Consider the following 19,404-nt stretch of genomic DNA (forward strand, 5'->3'; position numbering starts at 1 on the left):
CTAGTGTTGTCTGGGTTCATAATTGAAAGACATTAATCCAATAATTATAAAACGTTTTTCTTGTTTCTTTCGAATAGCTGGCAAAAGAACCAGTTTGTGAAATTTTAGCCAATTTTCCCTTAAATCACATCCTATTGTCTAAAATAAAGATAGATATACTAAATGGCATCACTGATATTCAAAAAGATGGGTTGGCTGCCGCTAGAGCACATTTTGATCATGGATCTGATTGATCAGGGCTGACCTGTGCTAGATAGACAACACCAGCAACAATGAAGCAAAATACTAAAACTCTGATTGTAATGTTTCTCTGTAGGCAATATTTTCACTGCATTGTATATTGAAATAATTTCTCCATGATGGAAAACGTATTAGAATGAGGAAAAGTTACAATCAATAGAAATTTATACTTCACACTGATTTTAAACATGTGATAAGGACAGTATTAGTAAAAATAAGCAAAACTATATAGACAGTTTGTTTATAAAAGAAACAAACTTTTAAGATATTAAATCTCTAAAAATAACTGACATGTGATATTAAAAACAAGAAAATGAAGTATGCTATAATAGTCATAGATTAAAAAGTGTAATATTTTCACCACATAATTCAGTTGATGTCTCACTTCAGAATATTTCAGCCAATTCCTGTTCCCAAAAATCTTGCCATAGTGTAGAATTCCATAATGCAAAACTTGTTTTCCCAATGATTTCCATGTTATAAAGTGGGATGCATTCCAAGGGAATTTTTTGAAAATAAATAAATAGATAAAAAAGCAAGTAATCCAACCACTTGTATGCACAGAAATAATTCTTTAAACACAGTAGAGTATGTATACATAAAAAATTTGGAAGAGAGAACTGCATTAGGGAATAAATAAGAATGCAATAGTAAAGTGTATATTCACTGCAAAGTATGTTGACTGCTGTTTGTTGAGAGGTGGTGCAATGGGAGTTACTGGGAGGAAAAGAGATACTATCTTCTGCTTTATAGATCAGCATTATAAGTATCTGCTTCAGAGATGAAGAAATGTCCTAAATTGTTTGATGATTTGATGATAACAGAGTGTAGGAACTGAGCTCATGATTTTAGTTGCATTCACAATAAGGATGATTATTAGCAAGCGTTTCCAAACTTTCCTCTGTAAGTGCTATATTTTGGCAGACAACTGAAGGGGAGTATGCAAATTGCAAACTTTAACATTTTGCAATATGACTGAGTTGTTCTCCCACATAAAACGTTTGTAAAACATCAAGTTTAATGTCCAATATAATTCATTTGTGACTCCTTTTGGCACCTCTGCTTTCATTCTATTTGATGGCCTCTTTTCAGTCATCTTAAATAAAGGTAATGCTCTGTAAAACTAATGGTGGGAGAGACAAACAAGATATCTTCATCAAATTGTAAAACAGTAGAATCTGTGAAAAGTAGTCATCTTCTGTATCAGCAAAAAATAGTGGTCTTCTAACTTTGGATGCAAGAATAGGAATGAGAAAATGAAAGGAGTGGGGAAATAACATCAAAAAGTGGGAACTGTATGATGCAGGTGAAAGTACTGTATAGTTAAAGTTAGAAACAAAACCTAGGCTGAAGACTTTGAGAGCAATGGAAAGCAAAATCAGATGAACTGGTACAAAGAATATGGGAGAAGGAGGCAGATAGTTGTTAGGTAGAATGTTGAAAGTAATGAAGAATAAGGTGTGGAAGAAAAGAATGACATGGTTATGTATTGGCAAGAAGATTAAGAGCTTTGAAAAATATGTAAATAAATACTTGTAGGAAAGAAAAAAAATCATAATTGGTAGGTTGTAAGCAACAGAGGTATGAATAGAATAGGGACAAAAAAACGAAACAAGAAGATCAACATGATTTCTATGTAAAAAAAAAAAAGAAATAGTATGCGTATGCATGGATCATGATTTTAGATTTTAAAGTTGTTAAAATTTACTTTAGTTTTCATAAGGGTAGAATAATAGGGGTTGGACTTTATCTTCTTTTTATTATGGATGTCTTAGCTGTCACTTGTAGTTCATTAACAAAAAATGATCATACCCATTATTGAATCATGGAAACATGAGCCAATGGCAATGCTTTGCACACATCAACTTCGATTTTCTGCTTGCCTTCCTGGTTCAATTTGCTACTCCATTAGCTATCATACTGCAGTGTTCTGTGTATGCTTTGTGTGGACAGTCATGAGTAGTGTTAGGAGTGATATATATTATTTAACAGTTCTTAATGTGTGATGCACGGATGCTGTGACTTGCTTACTCTTTACAGGTGTATATCCACCTCATGCAGTTCCAACTGATCCTTACATTTCCTCTGAGGTTTACAATGTATTTGAGAAACAAGCACAAATTTTGAGTTCCTATATATATATATATATATATATATATATATATATATATACATACCTAGAGCTGATATGACTTATATGCTGCAGTTCTTTTAATTCCAGGGAAAAGAAACAAAGTAATTGAGAATAACATTATTCTTGGGATTGAATTACAATTGGAAATAATTTTAGTACTAGATGTTCAACCAATGAGTAATGAAAAGTAGACTTATATCTGTATATAAACACGCACATTCACTTGTTTACACACAAGCACGCACGCACGCACACACACACACACACACACGTTATTTTAGTTGAGGTATATAAACAGTATTGCTCTTAAGTTGAGAATATAAATCATAGTTAAATGATAAACAACAGCTTTATAAAACATTAGTTAACACTCCTTCCAACACCACCATCACCAGTTACCTCTGTCTGTAGACTAACAGTAGTGTTTCTATAGAACCAAGTGGTGTTAGTTAAACTAGTATTGTGACTCAACTTGGCTGGCTGTAATGTTAAAGAAACACATACAGTATCAAGTTATGGATACATAAATTCTGAGAATTGTATTTAGACCCTTCCTATATATCTCAGACTAGTGAATTATCTCCGCAGTTAAGTATTTGAATAATGTTCCTTGTTGGTGGTAATTTGATTTATCTTTTCACACTTTACACTTTCTGGTTCTTCATCAACATTGCCTTTTCCTCTCCTCTTTCTCACTTCATTCATTAGGCCGCCTGACCATTTATGCATACTGTAATAGTAGACAGAAATACAAGTAGTTTATTGAGTGTATGTTTATGCACACATAAATACTATGGGAAGGATCAAGTAGATTGTCTGTTGTAGAGTATATTTTATTCAAAATTTTCATTTAGATGTTTGTCGAAACTGGTCAACACTAGAATCTGTAATTTTGGTCTTGATTTATCCCCCCTCCCCCTAGTTATTAGCTAGAAACTCATTTTGTTTGTCATAACCACCATCATCATGATGATAATGGCTATTTATTTTTGCTGATATATCTGCCATACAGCCATCTGTTTTGGTCTTTTCTCATTCTGAAATCTGATCTCACCATTTCTTCCTATATTTTTCACTTTCTTGGGTAACCTCCCTTCTCACTACATGTCACTTTTTCACAGAACATCTATCATTTATTATACCCCTCACATGTCCAGTCTAGAACAGCTATCTGTTCTATATACATTAGCTGGTATCTTTTAAACATACTTCTCATGCAAGTTAACATTACATATCCAGCATACATAACTACTTTCTCTCCAGTATTCACCTATCTTCCATATTCAATATCCAATACTAACACTACCATGCAACACCATATTCCTTACAGGTACTTCATACAACCTGTCTTCCACATAAGCATAGAAATTAAGACATTTTTCTAAAAAGTGTCCACTTCTTTTTTTTTTATTACTCCTGTTACTATTACACTGCCGCCATTACTAATTAGACCACCTAAATAACATACACATGTGCAAATAAGTGAATGAAGGAGCTTTTATATATTCTTCAACCTGCTAGAAATAGCTACTAAATTTCTTTCCAGTTACACTGTGCTGTCTTTAATAAAGAAAGGAGTTATTAATTAATGTAGTTCTGTATACCCTTAAAAAGATGGAATGTTCAAGACTGGAACAGTTTTGACCATATGTTTGCTTAACCAGGGTTGTCCTAACCACCAATAACAAACAAACACACATCTGTATTGTGTTATATATCAGTCTAACAGAGATGAAGATAGTGTTAATATGGAATGGGATATGCAGAGTAATGTAGATGTGTGAATGGGAACAAATTTCTCTTGAAGATGCTGTAGTTAATATTAAAAAAAAAAAACATATCCAACATGGAATCCAGAGTGCGAGGTGTTCAAATAGTTGCTATCATAAACTGGCAACTTAGATAAAATGGTTTCCTATGATGTGCACAAGTTTACGATTTATTACTATGATACTATGAACAGAAAGAAGATCCCTGGCTTCTCAACTATCTCACTCTTCCAATCTTTGTAACAGAACTGTTATGCATGAGTGAAAAAATGTATGAAGTAAAGAAATGTAAGAATATTTCAGAGAATTTATAGCAAGATAATATTATATGTTAATGGAACTTGTTTAGTTGTCCAATCATAAATCAGTTTTGTTATAAATATCAAAAACAAAATAGTAGTTTGTGTAGATTTTATTATCTTTATTGAAATCATAAACTGAATCAAATGTCTCATAAACAGAAGTTTTCCTGCTCCTCTTATACCCACCCAACCTCGATGGTGTGGCCTTCTTTGAAGAAACTGATGTGTCTTATTGAATATTCTTTGAAAAGTCAGTAATTGAATTTTATTACTATACAATGCTTGCATATTAATGTCTGGTCACCAAGAGCTAGTTTCTTGAGTTTATTCTTTATGTCTATATCTTAACCTTAATAGTATTGATTGTTCAAATTGGTACACAGACACAAGTTGATATGGGAGTAAAAGATGGGATTTGGTTTGGAAATGTAGAGGGATTTGTTTTGGCATTTTAGCATTTCTGCTACCTCATTAATGTTTTTAGTTTGCAAGCTTTTCAATGATGTTTCTAACAATAGTGTAACTTGGTGTGAGACAACATGCCCTTCCTTCTCTGGATACACAGCTAATCTACTGGTAGTCAACGTTTCTAGCAGTTAGGTAGGCTGAGATAGATTGTATGTAGTGTCTCATTGCTTGAGAGGAGAAGGTTTAGAATATAGTAGAGAACAGGGAGGCCTAAGAAAGTAACCGGGTTTTTGTAGGTATTGTGGAGAAATTAGATTCTATGTAAGTACAAACACCAGTTTAAAAAAAAAAAAAAATTGGAGTGTAGTAGGAGTTTGTGATAGAAAGCATGAGATTTGTGTCAGAATAACTAACATATTGGAAGATGATTGTGTAATGTGTAGGGTAATGGTTGAACTGAAATCAAGAAATATTGGAATAAAGAATCATGAACTGTCAACCCCTGAATTGGTAATGCTATGCCATTCTTGACCATTTCATAACTTGGATATAAGAAAAACTGCAGGCTTATGATTTATATGAGGTTGCTTAGTGTCCCTAGACATTTAGTCCTAGGCAACTCTTAACTGCCTGACTGAACAGACCCTATGATCAAAGGAGTTCCAACTCTAATCATTCTACCTTTTTAAGTCATTTAAGGACAATATTATCCAATGTTTTCTTTTTAAAATTATAGGATATGATTTGAGTGAGATTTCACTGTTTTTTCTAATAGAATAAATGAAGCTACATTGTTGATTTATTAAACTTCTCATATTTCTGGTCTGTATTAGCAATGTAACTGGAGTGAAATCAGGATTGAGGAAAGAATTTCATATTTGGTTTTACTTCTCTTCTGTAGAAAGTTATAAAGATCTTGGAATATCAAAGTTGCTGATATCTTAGGATACTGAGTATGAAATCTCTCTTTCAACATTTTCTATTTCAATTATAATATCATTAGGTTGGTTGCCTTATACTGATAGAGTTAACAACTGTGATTTATCTGACAACAATTTTCTCTTTATATCTTTGCTAATAGCAACATTATGGGATTCTGTATCATGTGGCATTAATTATGTGTGACATCTTGTCATTAGCTACAATTTAGTAACTTTTCAAGAACTTTAAAAATAATCTACTTTTGGAACTTTAACTTTGTCAGTAACTTCCATTTTTATGGCTCTATTGAAATGCAAATAATTCTTCTTCCCCACTCTCTTTCTCCCCCATTCTCTCCCTCCCTCTCTCTCACTCTCATACCTTTCAACTTCTCAAAAAATTGAGTAAAGTGAGAAAATGTTTTATGTTATGGTTTAGTCAGAGGAAGGATAAGATAACTGACTTTGCTGGGAGGAAGCTATTATCTGACCTTTGAAACTATGAGTAAAACAGTAACAAAACTTTCATTTGTGGTACTTGAGGGTTTCACAAACGCCAAAATAAATGTTCCACTGTTCCTTTTAAACAGTAGGATGACTCCAGAGCCAAATGTTTGTTGAGGTGAAATGCATAGTCAGTTAGGTATTGCAGAAAGGGTCATAGGCTATGGTTGATAAAACAGTATTACTGTCAAAAGAGATGCACTAGAGAGAAGCAATTGGAAAGGCTTTGCATTGTTGGACTAGGTTAGGAAAGTTATGGATAGGTATATAGTATAGTTGATGAGGAACAGAAGTAGCTCAGATGAAGTGTACTTTGGCTTTGTACCAGGAAGAAGTACCACAAATGCCACTTTCCTAGTGAGACAACTGTAGAATTACTTTTTTTTACAAGTAAGCCCTTATACCTAGCATTTGTCGACCTGGTGAGGGCCTTTGATAGGGTTCTACACTCTGTAACTTGATGGTTGCTGTTGACCAATGTCTTGTGAGTGAATTTAGTGAGCAGAAATAGTATAGAAATGTGTGTGTGTGTATGCATGTTTTTGGCTCTTAGTCATGCTACTGTAAACAAACCTCACTGTCCTGCAAGCAGAAATAGTATAGAAATGTGTGTGTGTATGCGTGTTTTTGGCTCTTAGTCATGCTACTGTAAACAAACCTCACTGTCCTGCAAGCAGTGTTGTTTGTTTGCAATCTTCTATGAAAACATATGGGTCTAACAGAATGAATCCTTAGGTAGTTGATCAATCTGTTTCTCAATTGAACATCACCATCATGTGGGTATAGCTGAGTCTGTTCTGTTGTAAGCACCTGGGCCAGGCTTCCAGTGTTTAATACCTCCCTCCCTGTCACCATCATGAGCCCTGTAAAAGACAATGAGCACTGCCTTTCCTCCTAAGTAAATCATTAAAAATAAGAAAAGAAAAAAGTCAGAATCTTCATCATTGACAACAGTCAAACTCTTCTATTTATACTGGAATATTCTTTTAGTCTGAATGGTGGTAGAAGTGGTGGGACTGATATAAATATTTGAGCCATGGCTTTGCTAGGTTCAGATGTTAGGAGCAACAGAACAAACATGTAATGAATGGCATCTACAAATATTAAATTATCCACTTTTGAAGATAGCGTCAAGATGTCTGAAAAATGTTCCTTTTTCTCAGTTCCTTCTGGAAGGGCAATCAGTTCCTGTCTGATTTTCTATACTTCCCTGCTGTGCTCATTAACCATCCTCAATGAAGTGGCTTTGTTCTTGTTGCGGTTGTGTTGTTGTTACTACATTTCAACTAGTTTACATGCCCTCACAGAAAATTACAGAATTAAGTTCCTTCCTCTTCTATTTTTTGCCACATATACAGCTTCCTAATAATGACCTAAAGATACAGCCTTTATTCTGCCACCTGTCCAAACATTTTTTTTTTTTTTCATTTCAGCATATAGGAAATTTCACTACATTAACTGTTCAGGCATTTTGTCATTGCTTACAGCTGACTACGTTCAAGTATATGCATGCACACACACACACACACACAACATAATCATCTTTATTTTATATCTATATGTATGTGTGTGTGTGTGTGTGTGTGTAATTAAATCATTCAGCCAAACATTAATGCTGAACAGTTAAGAAGTTTGCTTTGCAATAATAAAGTTTCGGGTTCAATCCCACTCCATGGATTTTGAGCAAGTGTCATTTACTGTAGCCTCAGTTCAACTAAAGTTTTGTAGTACATGAAATTGGTTCAGTACAAAATATTTAGAACTCTATTGGTTGGATTGTATTTTAATTCAAGGGTATTGAACTGATTCTGTGGAATACTTATTAGCTGACAGATTGAATACAGAGTTTAGTTGATCAAGTAACTGAATACTCATCATTGAAATCAACAACAGAGACACACACACACACACACACACACACACACACACACACACACACACACACACACACACACACACACACACACACACACACACACACGCACACACGCGCGTGTGCGTTATGCTGCTCATCAAGCATGGTAGTTTTCATATTTATTGAGAATGAAACAAAAATGTCTTACTGCCACTTAGTTAGATACACATTCACTTTATTTGTTATTTAATAACCTCCTACTTCAACACTGTCTCTGCTAATTATTTTATATAGTTATTTTAATATTTACAAAATTAAACTTGGCCACTCTTCTATCACAAGAATGTTGTGAAGGCCTTAAGAGTTGGTGTGAAATGGATGCAATTTTAAGTTGAGTTTAGAGAAAGAAATTGGAGATAAAGGAAGTGGAGTTTGTGAATGAGTGATAGTGGTAGGTAATGAAACAACAGCCACTATATAGCCATTCAACTTAGTAGCCCTGTGTGTATTTGTGTACATATATGTATATGTGTCTGCATGTATATCTATACATTTGTGCATGTCTTTGTGCAGAAACACACATGTACATATGTTCACACACATATGCTATAATACACAGAGCAATAAACAAATACAGAATGTGAGCATATGAGCCAATGATGGGCCACTAAGAGGAAAGCTCTTCTATCTAAAAAGTGAGTGCAGTTCTACTCTTACTTCACTCACTCATATCCATTTCACACATGAGAGCTTCTTGGAAAACACACAAGGATCTCTCACAAAATCCTGTGGCAGTTAAGAGTAATGGAACATAACACGCTTGAGCAGCTCGAAGTATGTAATTTCCAACCTCTATGTAGGTAGCTTGCGATATTAGTCACTTCTTTTCCAAACGAAAGTAAAAGAGAGACTCAGTAACACTATGAATAACAGAAAGGATTGAGAAAAGTTGGTTCAAACAAAGCTTGCCTAATTCTGTAACTGGTCAGCAACCTTTGCAGTTGTCCCCTATCTTTGTAATCCATAGTGACATCCAGGAAATTTACAACTTTCCAAGAAGTTATCGTAGTTAGACGCAAGTTGACTTCCATCACGCATACCTGCCTGCCCCCTTTCTCTCTCTCTCTAATATCCTGCACTCCATGGTGAAGATTCAGGGAATTAATGCTTCAGTGAATCAACAATTGCATGGGATAAAATCATGTATAAGTATGTAGGCACTGTCCAAAGAAACTGTGAAGTAGCATTGCAAGTGTTTCAACAAACTAGAATGACCTGGTGTACTATCACAGATTAATACCAAAAAATAGAAATCTTATTATTCTTTGTAGGTGGCAGAATCATAGCATGCCAGACAAAATGCTTAACAGCATTTTTTACAGCTTCATGTTCCTAGTTCAAATGCTGTTGAGGTTGACTTTGCCTTTCATCCTTTCATAAAATAAGTACCAGGGTCCTAAAATTACTGGCCTTGTGCTGAAATTTGAAACTAGTTTTCTTCCTAGAAACTTGTGTGCTCCACATTTGTGCAATGATAGAAGGCTGGGGCATCCATTGCCCTTGTATTGTATGCTAGAGTTTCAGACTAACCATCACCCAGAATTTTTTTTTCCTAATTTTTTTTCATATTTGTGATTTAAGCGTCAGAGATGGAGATCATGATTATAGAGAAACAGAAAAGTTCAATTCTTCCATTTTGTCTGTTTTGAAGTGTACAATTTGTGTCTTTTTATAAATTTTCAAATTAGTTTTGAAATGTTTTTCTCTTTATTGGCCATTGCTATCAATGATTTTTCTACATTATTTCATTTTTGGAAAAGTTGCTTGTCATTAAAGGTCTCTTCTGAATGGGGGTATGAGACATTTTGGTATAGCCATTTTGGTACTGCCTATTTGGCATTGCTGACTTTGGTATTCATTGCTGACTTTGGCATTCAGTACTGACTTATTTGACATCAGGTGTTTTAATCTTCCAATTCTCCCAGCCCTGTCACTCTCTTTGTTTATATCTAGGAATATCTAGTTACGTTTGTATAACACATCTGACTATGGATCAGAAGATTTCAGGTTTGTATCCTGGCAAGCTTGTATACCTGTCTCCCATGATTGTGCTGCGTGAAAAGCATCTGTGTTGCTGTCATGTAAAAATTACCCCAGCCAGTTCCATATAGAAAGCACCCATGCTGGTGCCACATAAAAAGTACCCAGTACGCTCTGTAAAGTGGTCGGTATTAGGAAGGGCATCCAGCCATAGAAACTATGTCAAAACAGACAGATGAAGCTGATGCAGCTCCTGTCAAACCCATGCCAGCATGGAAAACAGATGTTAAATGATAATGATGATGATTTTCGAAATTATAGAGTTACATAGCAGATTATAAGTCTAGAAAAAAATTATTAAATATTTTGGTTTTGGGTTTAGAGTTGTGATTAGGGCATAGAATTAAACTCTTTTACTTGTTCCAGTCATTTGACTGCGGCCATACTGGAGCACTACCTTTAGTCGAGCAAATTGACCCCAGGACTTATTCTTTGTAAGCCTAGTGCTTATTCTATCGGTCTCTTTTGCCAAACCGCTAAGTTACCGGGACATAAACACACCACCATCAGTTGTCAAGCGATATTGGGGGGGGGGTGCAAATACAGACACACAAACATATACACACACAGACATATACACACACACACCTATACACACACACCCCTATATACATATATACGACGGGCTTCTTTCAGTTTCTGTCTACCAAATCCACTCACAAGGCTTTGGTTGGCCCGAGGCTATAATACAAGACACTTGCCCAAGGTGCCATGCAGTGGGACTGAACCTGGAACCATGTGGTTGGTAAGCAAGCTACTTACCACACAGCCACTCCTGCGCCTATTATGGTTAGGATTTAAGCTTAAGATTTAGTTATGGTTAAAAAGAGAAAAGAAGATTTTTTAAATTCCATTCAATTCACATGCACGCTCACACACACACAGTTGTATTTTCCTGTGGTTGAAACAGAAATCCAAAGTAATAATGATGAAAAAGATGTAGATGTTACTTAGTCTGAAACTTCTTTGTTTATCAAAAAACATTGTATGGCACTAATATTAACTTGTACAACACTAAGTATTTTAGCTAGTCATATATAATGCACTCAACATCTATTTATCTAGATTTGTTTTCGTAAAACTAAGATTATCAATGCATCATTAATGTTGCACCTAAATCAGTAACAACAATAATAATAATAATAATAATCCTTGTGACATACTTTTATAGATATACATTTATTAACTATCTCTAATACCCTACAGATGAAAGGCCACTCTTTCTTAGTGAATTCTCCCCTATCATAGATAAATTATATTATTTCTTATATTTTAGTACTTATAGTTAGTTATTAACCCATTCTAGTTATTTTAATTTCCTGGATAATCCTCTCTCTTTCTCTCTGTTTCTTTCTTTCTCCATCTCCCCTTAAAAATTAATATTTAGTACGCAAGTTCAATATAAGTTTTCTTGTATTTTCTTAAGTGTTGCCAACAAGACATTTCATTCTTTCTTTCCTACTGTGCAATCTGTTTTACTGTAAACTACATATTTATGCGAAGCTGTTAGTTTCATCACCATGCAGTATCTTTACAACTTGATACCATTGTAAAGGTTATTTATTTATCTACATCTATTTTCATTTCTGTTAGTTGGTATAGACACATGCATACACCTAGACAAAAGATGAAGTGCTAACCTATATTGTGTTCAGATCAACAACAGAACACTATTCAACTGCATTAATTATATTACGATGAAATATTTTAAGTTATTCTCATCAAAGCTATACATAAAATATAGCAAGCTCAATATAGAATTATTATATCATGTCTTTAGTGTTTTCAAACACTACATACAGAAACAGTTTGTTACTATTTTTAAGGAATGAGCTTTGTGGAATTTTCTAAAGAAATGTGTAGCTATTTTTAAGGAATTAGCTTGTGGAGGTTTCTACAAATTACTAAAACACAATATTATTCTATAAGAAACCTGTTTGTGTCATTAAACTCTGAAGTCCTATTTATATGGAACTACTTATTGGAGAAATCAAATGAGTCATAACCATGTCTTTGTAAAACAAGCTAGTGAGAAATTAATATGCCATATATCATCAAGTTACATTTTAGTTCAGCACTGATTCAACTAGTGGGAAGAAACTTGTGGGTGTTAATCAAGGGTTTTTTCAAATTGTACCAATGTCTTAATTCTATTGTTAATTTGTCAGTATATGAATGAAACACACTATTCTCTAACTTAAATTCAATTCTGTCAAGTTATTTACAATTTCTCCCACTTAACCATTTCCGAGTCTTTCCTTGTCTTGTTTTACTGATTTCAAAATACCCAATATTTAAAAAGCATAAAAATGAAAATATTTAGAAAATTTAAGCATTTATTGGCAGGATTCTTCCGGCTCTTTATGTTGAGTTCAAATGCTTCTTAAGGTTTTGTCTTTCACTCTTCTAAGGTCAATAAAATAAAGTACCATCAACCCACTGGTGTTAATGATATTGACTAACTCTCTCCTTCAAAATTTTGGATTTCATGCCTAAATTTCAAGCAATCTAAGAAGCAGAGAGGGTACTAGAGTAGTACAGTTGGTAAAATGCCTTTAGTCTTTTGTTGCATTCTGAGTTTAAATCTACTGGGGTCAGATTTTCCTTGTCGTCCCTCTTGGGTAAATAAATAAGTACTGGTCAAATACTATGGTCCTGTGCCAGGTCACTTATCTACCATTATTAAATTTTATTATTACTGTTAAGAATGAGTTGATAATGATGGAGCATTTTTATATTCCAATCTTATAAAAATTGAAGAAAAATCTGTTTTTGATCTAAAGATATATATATTATTCTTTAAATTGGATGAAGGCGTTGGCATATTTATTATTATTATTGTATCTTTTGCTGATGTTCTTACACTAATGCCACTTTTCTTGATCCATAATCGTATGAAACAGTCATTAAGCCGGATTAGAAAGCTGTTTTTTTTTCTTTCTATAGATTAACTCTTCAAATAGTACTAAAGGTGAACTAAACATATGTACTGTATACTATAATGAACAATTCATTTGCTGTGGCTCTGCTACTTCTACAAAAGCTCACTGGAGAAAGAATGATATTATTAGAGATACTTTGACCAATATCACTGGGATTCCATTATAGTTCATGGTTTATTACTTTTTAATACTTATGGAATGTAACAGAAGGCATTGATCACACTTTGTACTCACCACCATCATCACCATCACCATTATCATCATCATCATCATCATCGCCATTATCATTATTTGAATGAATTTCTTGTGTAGTTGTTTTATATTTTTTCTAGATTTTCTAACAAGGTGTGTGTACTGCCACAACTACCAGGGACAATGTTATGAGATATTCATACCTAGAACCCACACTTAAGTGCTCTCTCTCTCTCTCTCTTTCTCTCTCTTTCTCTCTCTCTCTCTCTCTCTCTCTCTCTCTTACACACACACCCACATGATTTGTATATCTATATGAAAAATGTAATCTCCTCTAATTATGTTGCTTGTGTGTATGTATTTGTTGTTTAACCGTGAATGATGGATAAACTACAAAAAATAAATACACAGTGTAAAATTTAGTGCTCTTCTCTTTGTATACTTATCTTCTGTGTGTATGTTTGTGTTTAACATATGTAGATACAAGATAATTTACTAATACTAGGTAAATATTTCCAATTGTATTATTCTGCTTTTGATACTTTCTTGATCCCCTGTACTCCATAATCTGATATATTTGTAGTGCTTCAATTTCTATCAAGGTGAACCCTCTAACTCTCTTCTGATCCTTTCACCTGCCATTCACCTATGTTTGTGTGTCTAAATAAATACATACAGGTGCAGGTGTGTGTGCATGCTCACACACACACATACACTGAACTACTTGAAATTGGATATAGATTGTCAAAATATTGTGTATTTATTAAGCTGAAAGTTCATATTTATAACTCTGAGATTTATGTCTCTGATTGTCAAACAGAATGTGTGTGTGTGTGTGTGTGTGCGAACATTCCTTTGTCTCCTACATCATCAAATCACTCAGTGTGGGTGTGGCAGTTACTGTCTATAGTACTTATCTCTGATGGTGTATATCTCAGTAGCAAAGTGCTTGGAGTTTATGTTAATGATGATGCTGCTGCTGCTATTTTTGTGTGGCTTTATTTTGTTGTATGTTTGTTTGGGATTGAGATGGAGGTATAGTGTTCTTAATATTGAGTGAGTTCTTATCCACCTGGCATCAACTTCACATATTTCTTCCCGCTGTAGCTGATATTTAAAATAACTAGTTGAGTATTGTTGCCCCCAAATTTGTTGTTTGTGCCTAAGACAGAACTTGTTCTGTGTTGAAATCCTGCTGACGTTAGGTTTGCTTTTCACCCTTCTAATGTCAATAAAAAAAGAACCGGTCAGCTACAGAGTAGATTTAATCAGCTGTCCCCACTTGCAGTGTATGACCTTGGGACACTATTAAATAAAAATCATTATGAGTGGCAGAGAAGAGCAAAGTATTGGAGTAAAAGTGTAGTTTTTAGTTATAGTTCAGACACTCTGGCATTTTATTATGCTCGTTTAGATTCTGAGGTCAAATCCTGCTGAGGGTCAGTTTTCTTTGTAATCAATAAAATATATGCAAATGAAGTAATGGATCTGATGTAATTTGTTATAGATTTCTCACAAACTTTTGGTCCTGTACCATCACAAGAAATATTTTCATCATAATCATTTTAAATGACTTGTTTTACAAATCCTTACTTATGAAAGAAATCCTTATTATTAAGAGTGAGGGACTGATAGATTCAACAGAGTGCCAAGTACATCAGTTTTGCATAGTTGTGTGATTTATGTTATTTTCTTGGGTGGTGCTTATGCTTTTTGTGTGCTGTGTGATTGATGTTGTGTTTTAGTGTTGGACAGTGTTTTAGTGTTGGAGTATGTGCTTTGTGAGATGTGTTATATTATTGGATAGCAACTGAGTTTTTGGTTTTATAGTGTCAAATATTGATTATGTAAAATTAAATATTGTGTTATTGTACTAAGTAGTGATTGTGTAGATTATGTATTGCATGCAGAGAATATAGTATTTGAATTGTGGTATTGAATTAAAAGTCTCTTGTACATGGTGTGTGGTTTGTGCCTGTAGGGCTCTCAATTTGACTGTGAACCCTGGTATAGTTTATATATATCATATTGCTTCAATTATTACTGGTTACTTTCTTTCACCCTGCTTATTTCAGTTTCCAGATCCTTGTGCTGTGACATTTTATCTCCCTCTCTTAGGCAATGTTTTAGCATGACACTAAAGATATCTGTTAGAGTACAGACATTTACTTTTCAGTTCATGTTTATTTTATTTGGACAGTTTGCCTTGGATCTCTTTGTTAATCTGGATAGGCATGTCGGCAATTTTTAACTTTTATTTGTTTCAGTCACTAGACTGTATGAGGGCACCACCTTAAAGAACTTTAAGTGAAATGAACCAGCCCCCAGCATTTTTTTTTAAAGCCTGGTACTTATTTTACTGGTCACTTTTGCTGGGGATGTAAACACCAACACTTGTTATCAAGTGGTGGTGGGACACAGGCACACACACACACACACACACACACACACACACACACACACATACACACATGATGGGATTCTTTCAGTTTCCATTCACCAAATCCACTTACAAGGCTTTTGTCAGGTCAAGGCTATAGTAGAAGACACTTTCCCAAGGTGCCATGCAATGGGGCTGAGCCTGGAACCATGTGGTTGTGAAGCAAACTTCTTACCACACAGTCACAGTCATGCTGCAACCATGTTCAAGATAATTGTGTTCAAGTTGTTATTACATACTGTTTCTGGTATATGTTTATGCATGCCAATTCCTCTCCAGTTTAATGTCAAAATACCAATATATTTATTGCCCAGTGGTCATAATATGCTGACTTGATTATGTCTCTGAATATATTTGAACTTGACAAAAACTGGGCAACTGGAGACAGTATGCTCATAACACTGATTGCATAATCTACACCTATTGATAGTGTCTGTTTTCATTGGTTGAATTTTGTAGTAATCTGAAATTAAGTATTGGTTCTGTGTGGCTAAACACAAGCTTTTTGTTTCTGCTTTTAACCCAAAGCCTTTGTACCAATTTTTGGATCTGGCTTACTTTCTCTCTGTCAAGTTTTGCTGACATTATCACTATCATTAGTTGCCTATTCGTACCCATGACAAAGTTAGGGCTTTCATTTGTTGGTTATTGCCCATGAAATGGTTTATCTCTCTTAATGTTTGTTTCTTTCCTGCAGTATATTGTTTTGAATTCCATTGTGATTTTTTCTCTTTTGGGTCTTTTTTAATGTTCTTTGTTTGTGTTTATCTAAATCTTTAGTGCATTTTATTGTTTGTATTTCATGGTTTCCTTATACAGAGAGAAAAACTTTTTGATCCTGTAAATGTTTTTCTTTGCAGACTCATAATAGCATCTGAGAAAATGCCTTGAGGTATTTGTTCTGGCTCTTTATGCTTTGAGTCGAATACCATTGAGGTTAACTTTGCCTGAAAATTCCAGACATTGTGCCTATATTAGAAACAGTTATTGTAACAGAATTCCATGTTGATTGTACTGAAAAAGTGATATCTTGAAATTTAGTGTCAACAACAACTCCCTTCAAATCTAACAAACTTTACACAAGATTCTTATGTAATAGATGACTGTTTCCAGTAATTCTGCTATTTGGGTGTCAGGAGTCTCAGTTCCAGTGTTTCCTATTTTCAGCAACAGCTACTTTGGTGTTTCCTAGTGTAACTAATGATCACAGGGACAACTTTCACTCTCATCTCATTGGGTAGGTTTTCTTAGTTTTCTTCACCAACCCAAGATACTTTCCAATCTTCTTCCTTTTGTTTTTGCTTTTCCCACGATTTTTGGATGCTTTTACTGATCCACCAAGTGCAATCTTTTATTAGAAAGATTGTTTTTTTTTTTATTTCCTTTCTCCACATTCTGTTTATCTTCATGTCCAAATCTTTATATCTGGATAATTTCTCCATTTCTTTTAATGGCACATTATTGTTTGTTTTATACATCAGTTAGGAAGCACCTGCTTTCCTTGTGGTTCTTCTCAACAACATTCAGCTGGTTAGCTATGACCTCCTTTTGTCTGGATTGACTTCAGTGTGGTCATTTTGTTGTTCTCTCATATCTTTTATTGTGTCTGTTTACACTATCTATTTTCTCTTTGTATTTCATCATGCTTCTATAACTTCCAGTATATGAAACCCCTCACTTTGAATAGGCAGCTAATGATAATAACATGTATTTGCTTTATTGTATACTTTTGTAGATTCTGGTGGGAAGCCTTTGATTTTGTATCTCAGTCAAGAATTCTTCAGTCTCAGCTTTAAGTCCTTGAATTAGCCATTTAGAAACTTTATTGACATTTTAGTATGTCATACTGTGATTACATTTTTCACTTAGATTTGATGGTTGCTTGTTCTTCTGTTGTAGTTGTATCTGAGTCTAGTCTGGTTCAACATGTTGATTAAAGTTGCTAGAGTCAGATAGAAAAGGAGTGGAGAGAAATTTCCCTTGGAATATTCTTCTTTTAATGGGGATGAGATTTGCTTTTATGATTCCCTCTTCTATCTATGTCTGCAGAATTGCTTGCTTTTTACTTGGTACTAGTTTAATCATGGCTCATTTTTCAGGATCCATATCTACAGAATGTTATCAAAGGCCTTCTGGTAGTTAACGTATGTCATACACAAACACATCTTTTCCTTTTATTGCAGTCTTTAGTTATGGCTTTGCTGATAAGTAGTTAATTTTTATAATTATATGAGCTACTATCTACCTCCTCCTCCTTGGCAGTGAACTGCCAGAATCATTACAGTATTTTTAATTCTTTATTTTCTGAGTTCAAATCTATTGAGCTCTTCTTTGCCTTTCTTCTCTGGAATTAAAATAAAGTACCAACCAAGTATTGGAGCTGATAGTATAGACTTTCTCCTTCTCAAAATTACTGACCTAGTACCTACATTAGAAACTGTTATTACTTTCATTGTTGTTTTGTTTTATGCAAGCTGTTCAAACTCTCACCCAGAGACTTCATGTAACAAACAGCAAGTTGGATGTTTTGCTGTGGATATTAAGGGTAGCAGTGATATATTATAGGGAAAGGAGATCAAATATTTAGAATTATTATTATTATTGCTAGAGAAGCGAGCTGGTAGAATTGTTAGCATGCTGGGCAAAATGCTTAGCAGTATTTCGTCTGTCTTCACGTTCTGAGTTCAAACACTGCCAAGGTCAACTTTGCCTTTCATCCTTTCGGGGTCGATAAATTAAGTACCAGTTATGCACTGGGGTCGATGTAATCGATTTAATCCCTTCCCCCAAATTTGAGGCTTTGTGCTTCCAGTAGCAAGGATTATTATTATTATTATTATTATTATTATTATTATTATTATTGCTAGAGCGGTGAGCAGGCAGAATCATTAGCATGTTGGATTAAATGCTTTGCAGTATTTTGCCTGTTGCTATGTTCTGAGTTCAAATTCCACCAAGGTCGACTTGGCTTTTCATCCTTTCGGGGTCGTAAATTAAGTACCAGTGAAGCACTGGGGTCGATGTAATCAACTAGTCCCCTCCCCAAAATTTCAGGCTTTGTGCGTATAGTAGACAGGATTATTATTATTATTGTTATTATTATTTGAAATGATTCTTATTATGCCTTTTTTTTTTGTTTGTTATTAGGTGTTCTACAACAACTTAATGAAAGTCGTGCACAGTTGGAGGAACTATGGGCCACCCGCAAACGGAAATTGGATCTGTGCTTAAAATTACGTCTTTTTGAAAGGGATGCATTAGAGGTAAAGAAATATTACTGATTTAAAGCACAGTTAAAAAACAATGTTGGTATGTAGAAATTTGTGTGCTTGTGATTTGTTATATTGTAAATGTTTTATTTAAAAAGAAAAGAACATTATGATGTATATTATTTGCCCACAGAAGTAAACCAATTCTTGCATTTGTTGTTATGTAGTCCCATGTTAGCTCACTCTTTAATAGACCTGTGAGACATTGGAAGCAAGCTGTTTGAATGTTTCGATATGACCCACAGATCATGCACAACCTTCAGGTTGAGGTCAATATTACACATGCTGACATACAGGGCCTTTGAGTGAGTGAGTGAGTGAGGTGGTGG

General features: G+C 34.4%; 1 protein-coding gene across 23 annotated transcripts in view; it reads left to right on the plus strand.

Moving 5' to 3' along the window:
• LOC106875262 (kalirin) overlaps positions 1 to 19,404 on the plus strand; it is a 549,719-nt gene that overhangs the window by 257,035 nt on the left and 273,280 nt on the right. For all 23 annotated transcript variants that reach the window (XM_052965684.2, XM_052965690.2, XM_052965687.2 and 20 more), the window contains one exon: positions 18,954 to 19,069. In XM_052965684.2, the coding sequence (XP_052821644.1) occupies positions 18,954 to 19,069 (116 nt within the window). The remainder of the gene's footprint in view (positions 1 to 18,953; positions 19,070 to 19,404) is intronic.

Source organism: Octopus bimaculoides, chromosome 2 (genome assembly GCF_046866305.1).
Source record: "Octopus bimaculoides isolate indiv1 chromosome 2, ASM4686630v1, whole genome shotgun sequence".
In the NCBI taxonomy this organism is placed as follows: Eukaryota; Metazoa; Mollusca; class Cephalopoda; order Octopoda; family Octopodidae; genus Octopus; species Octopus bimaculoides.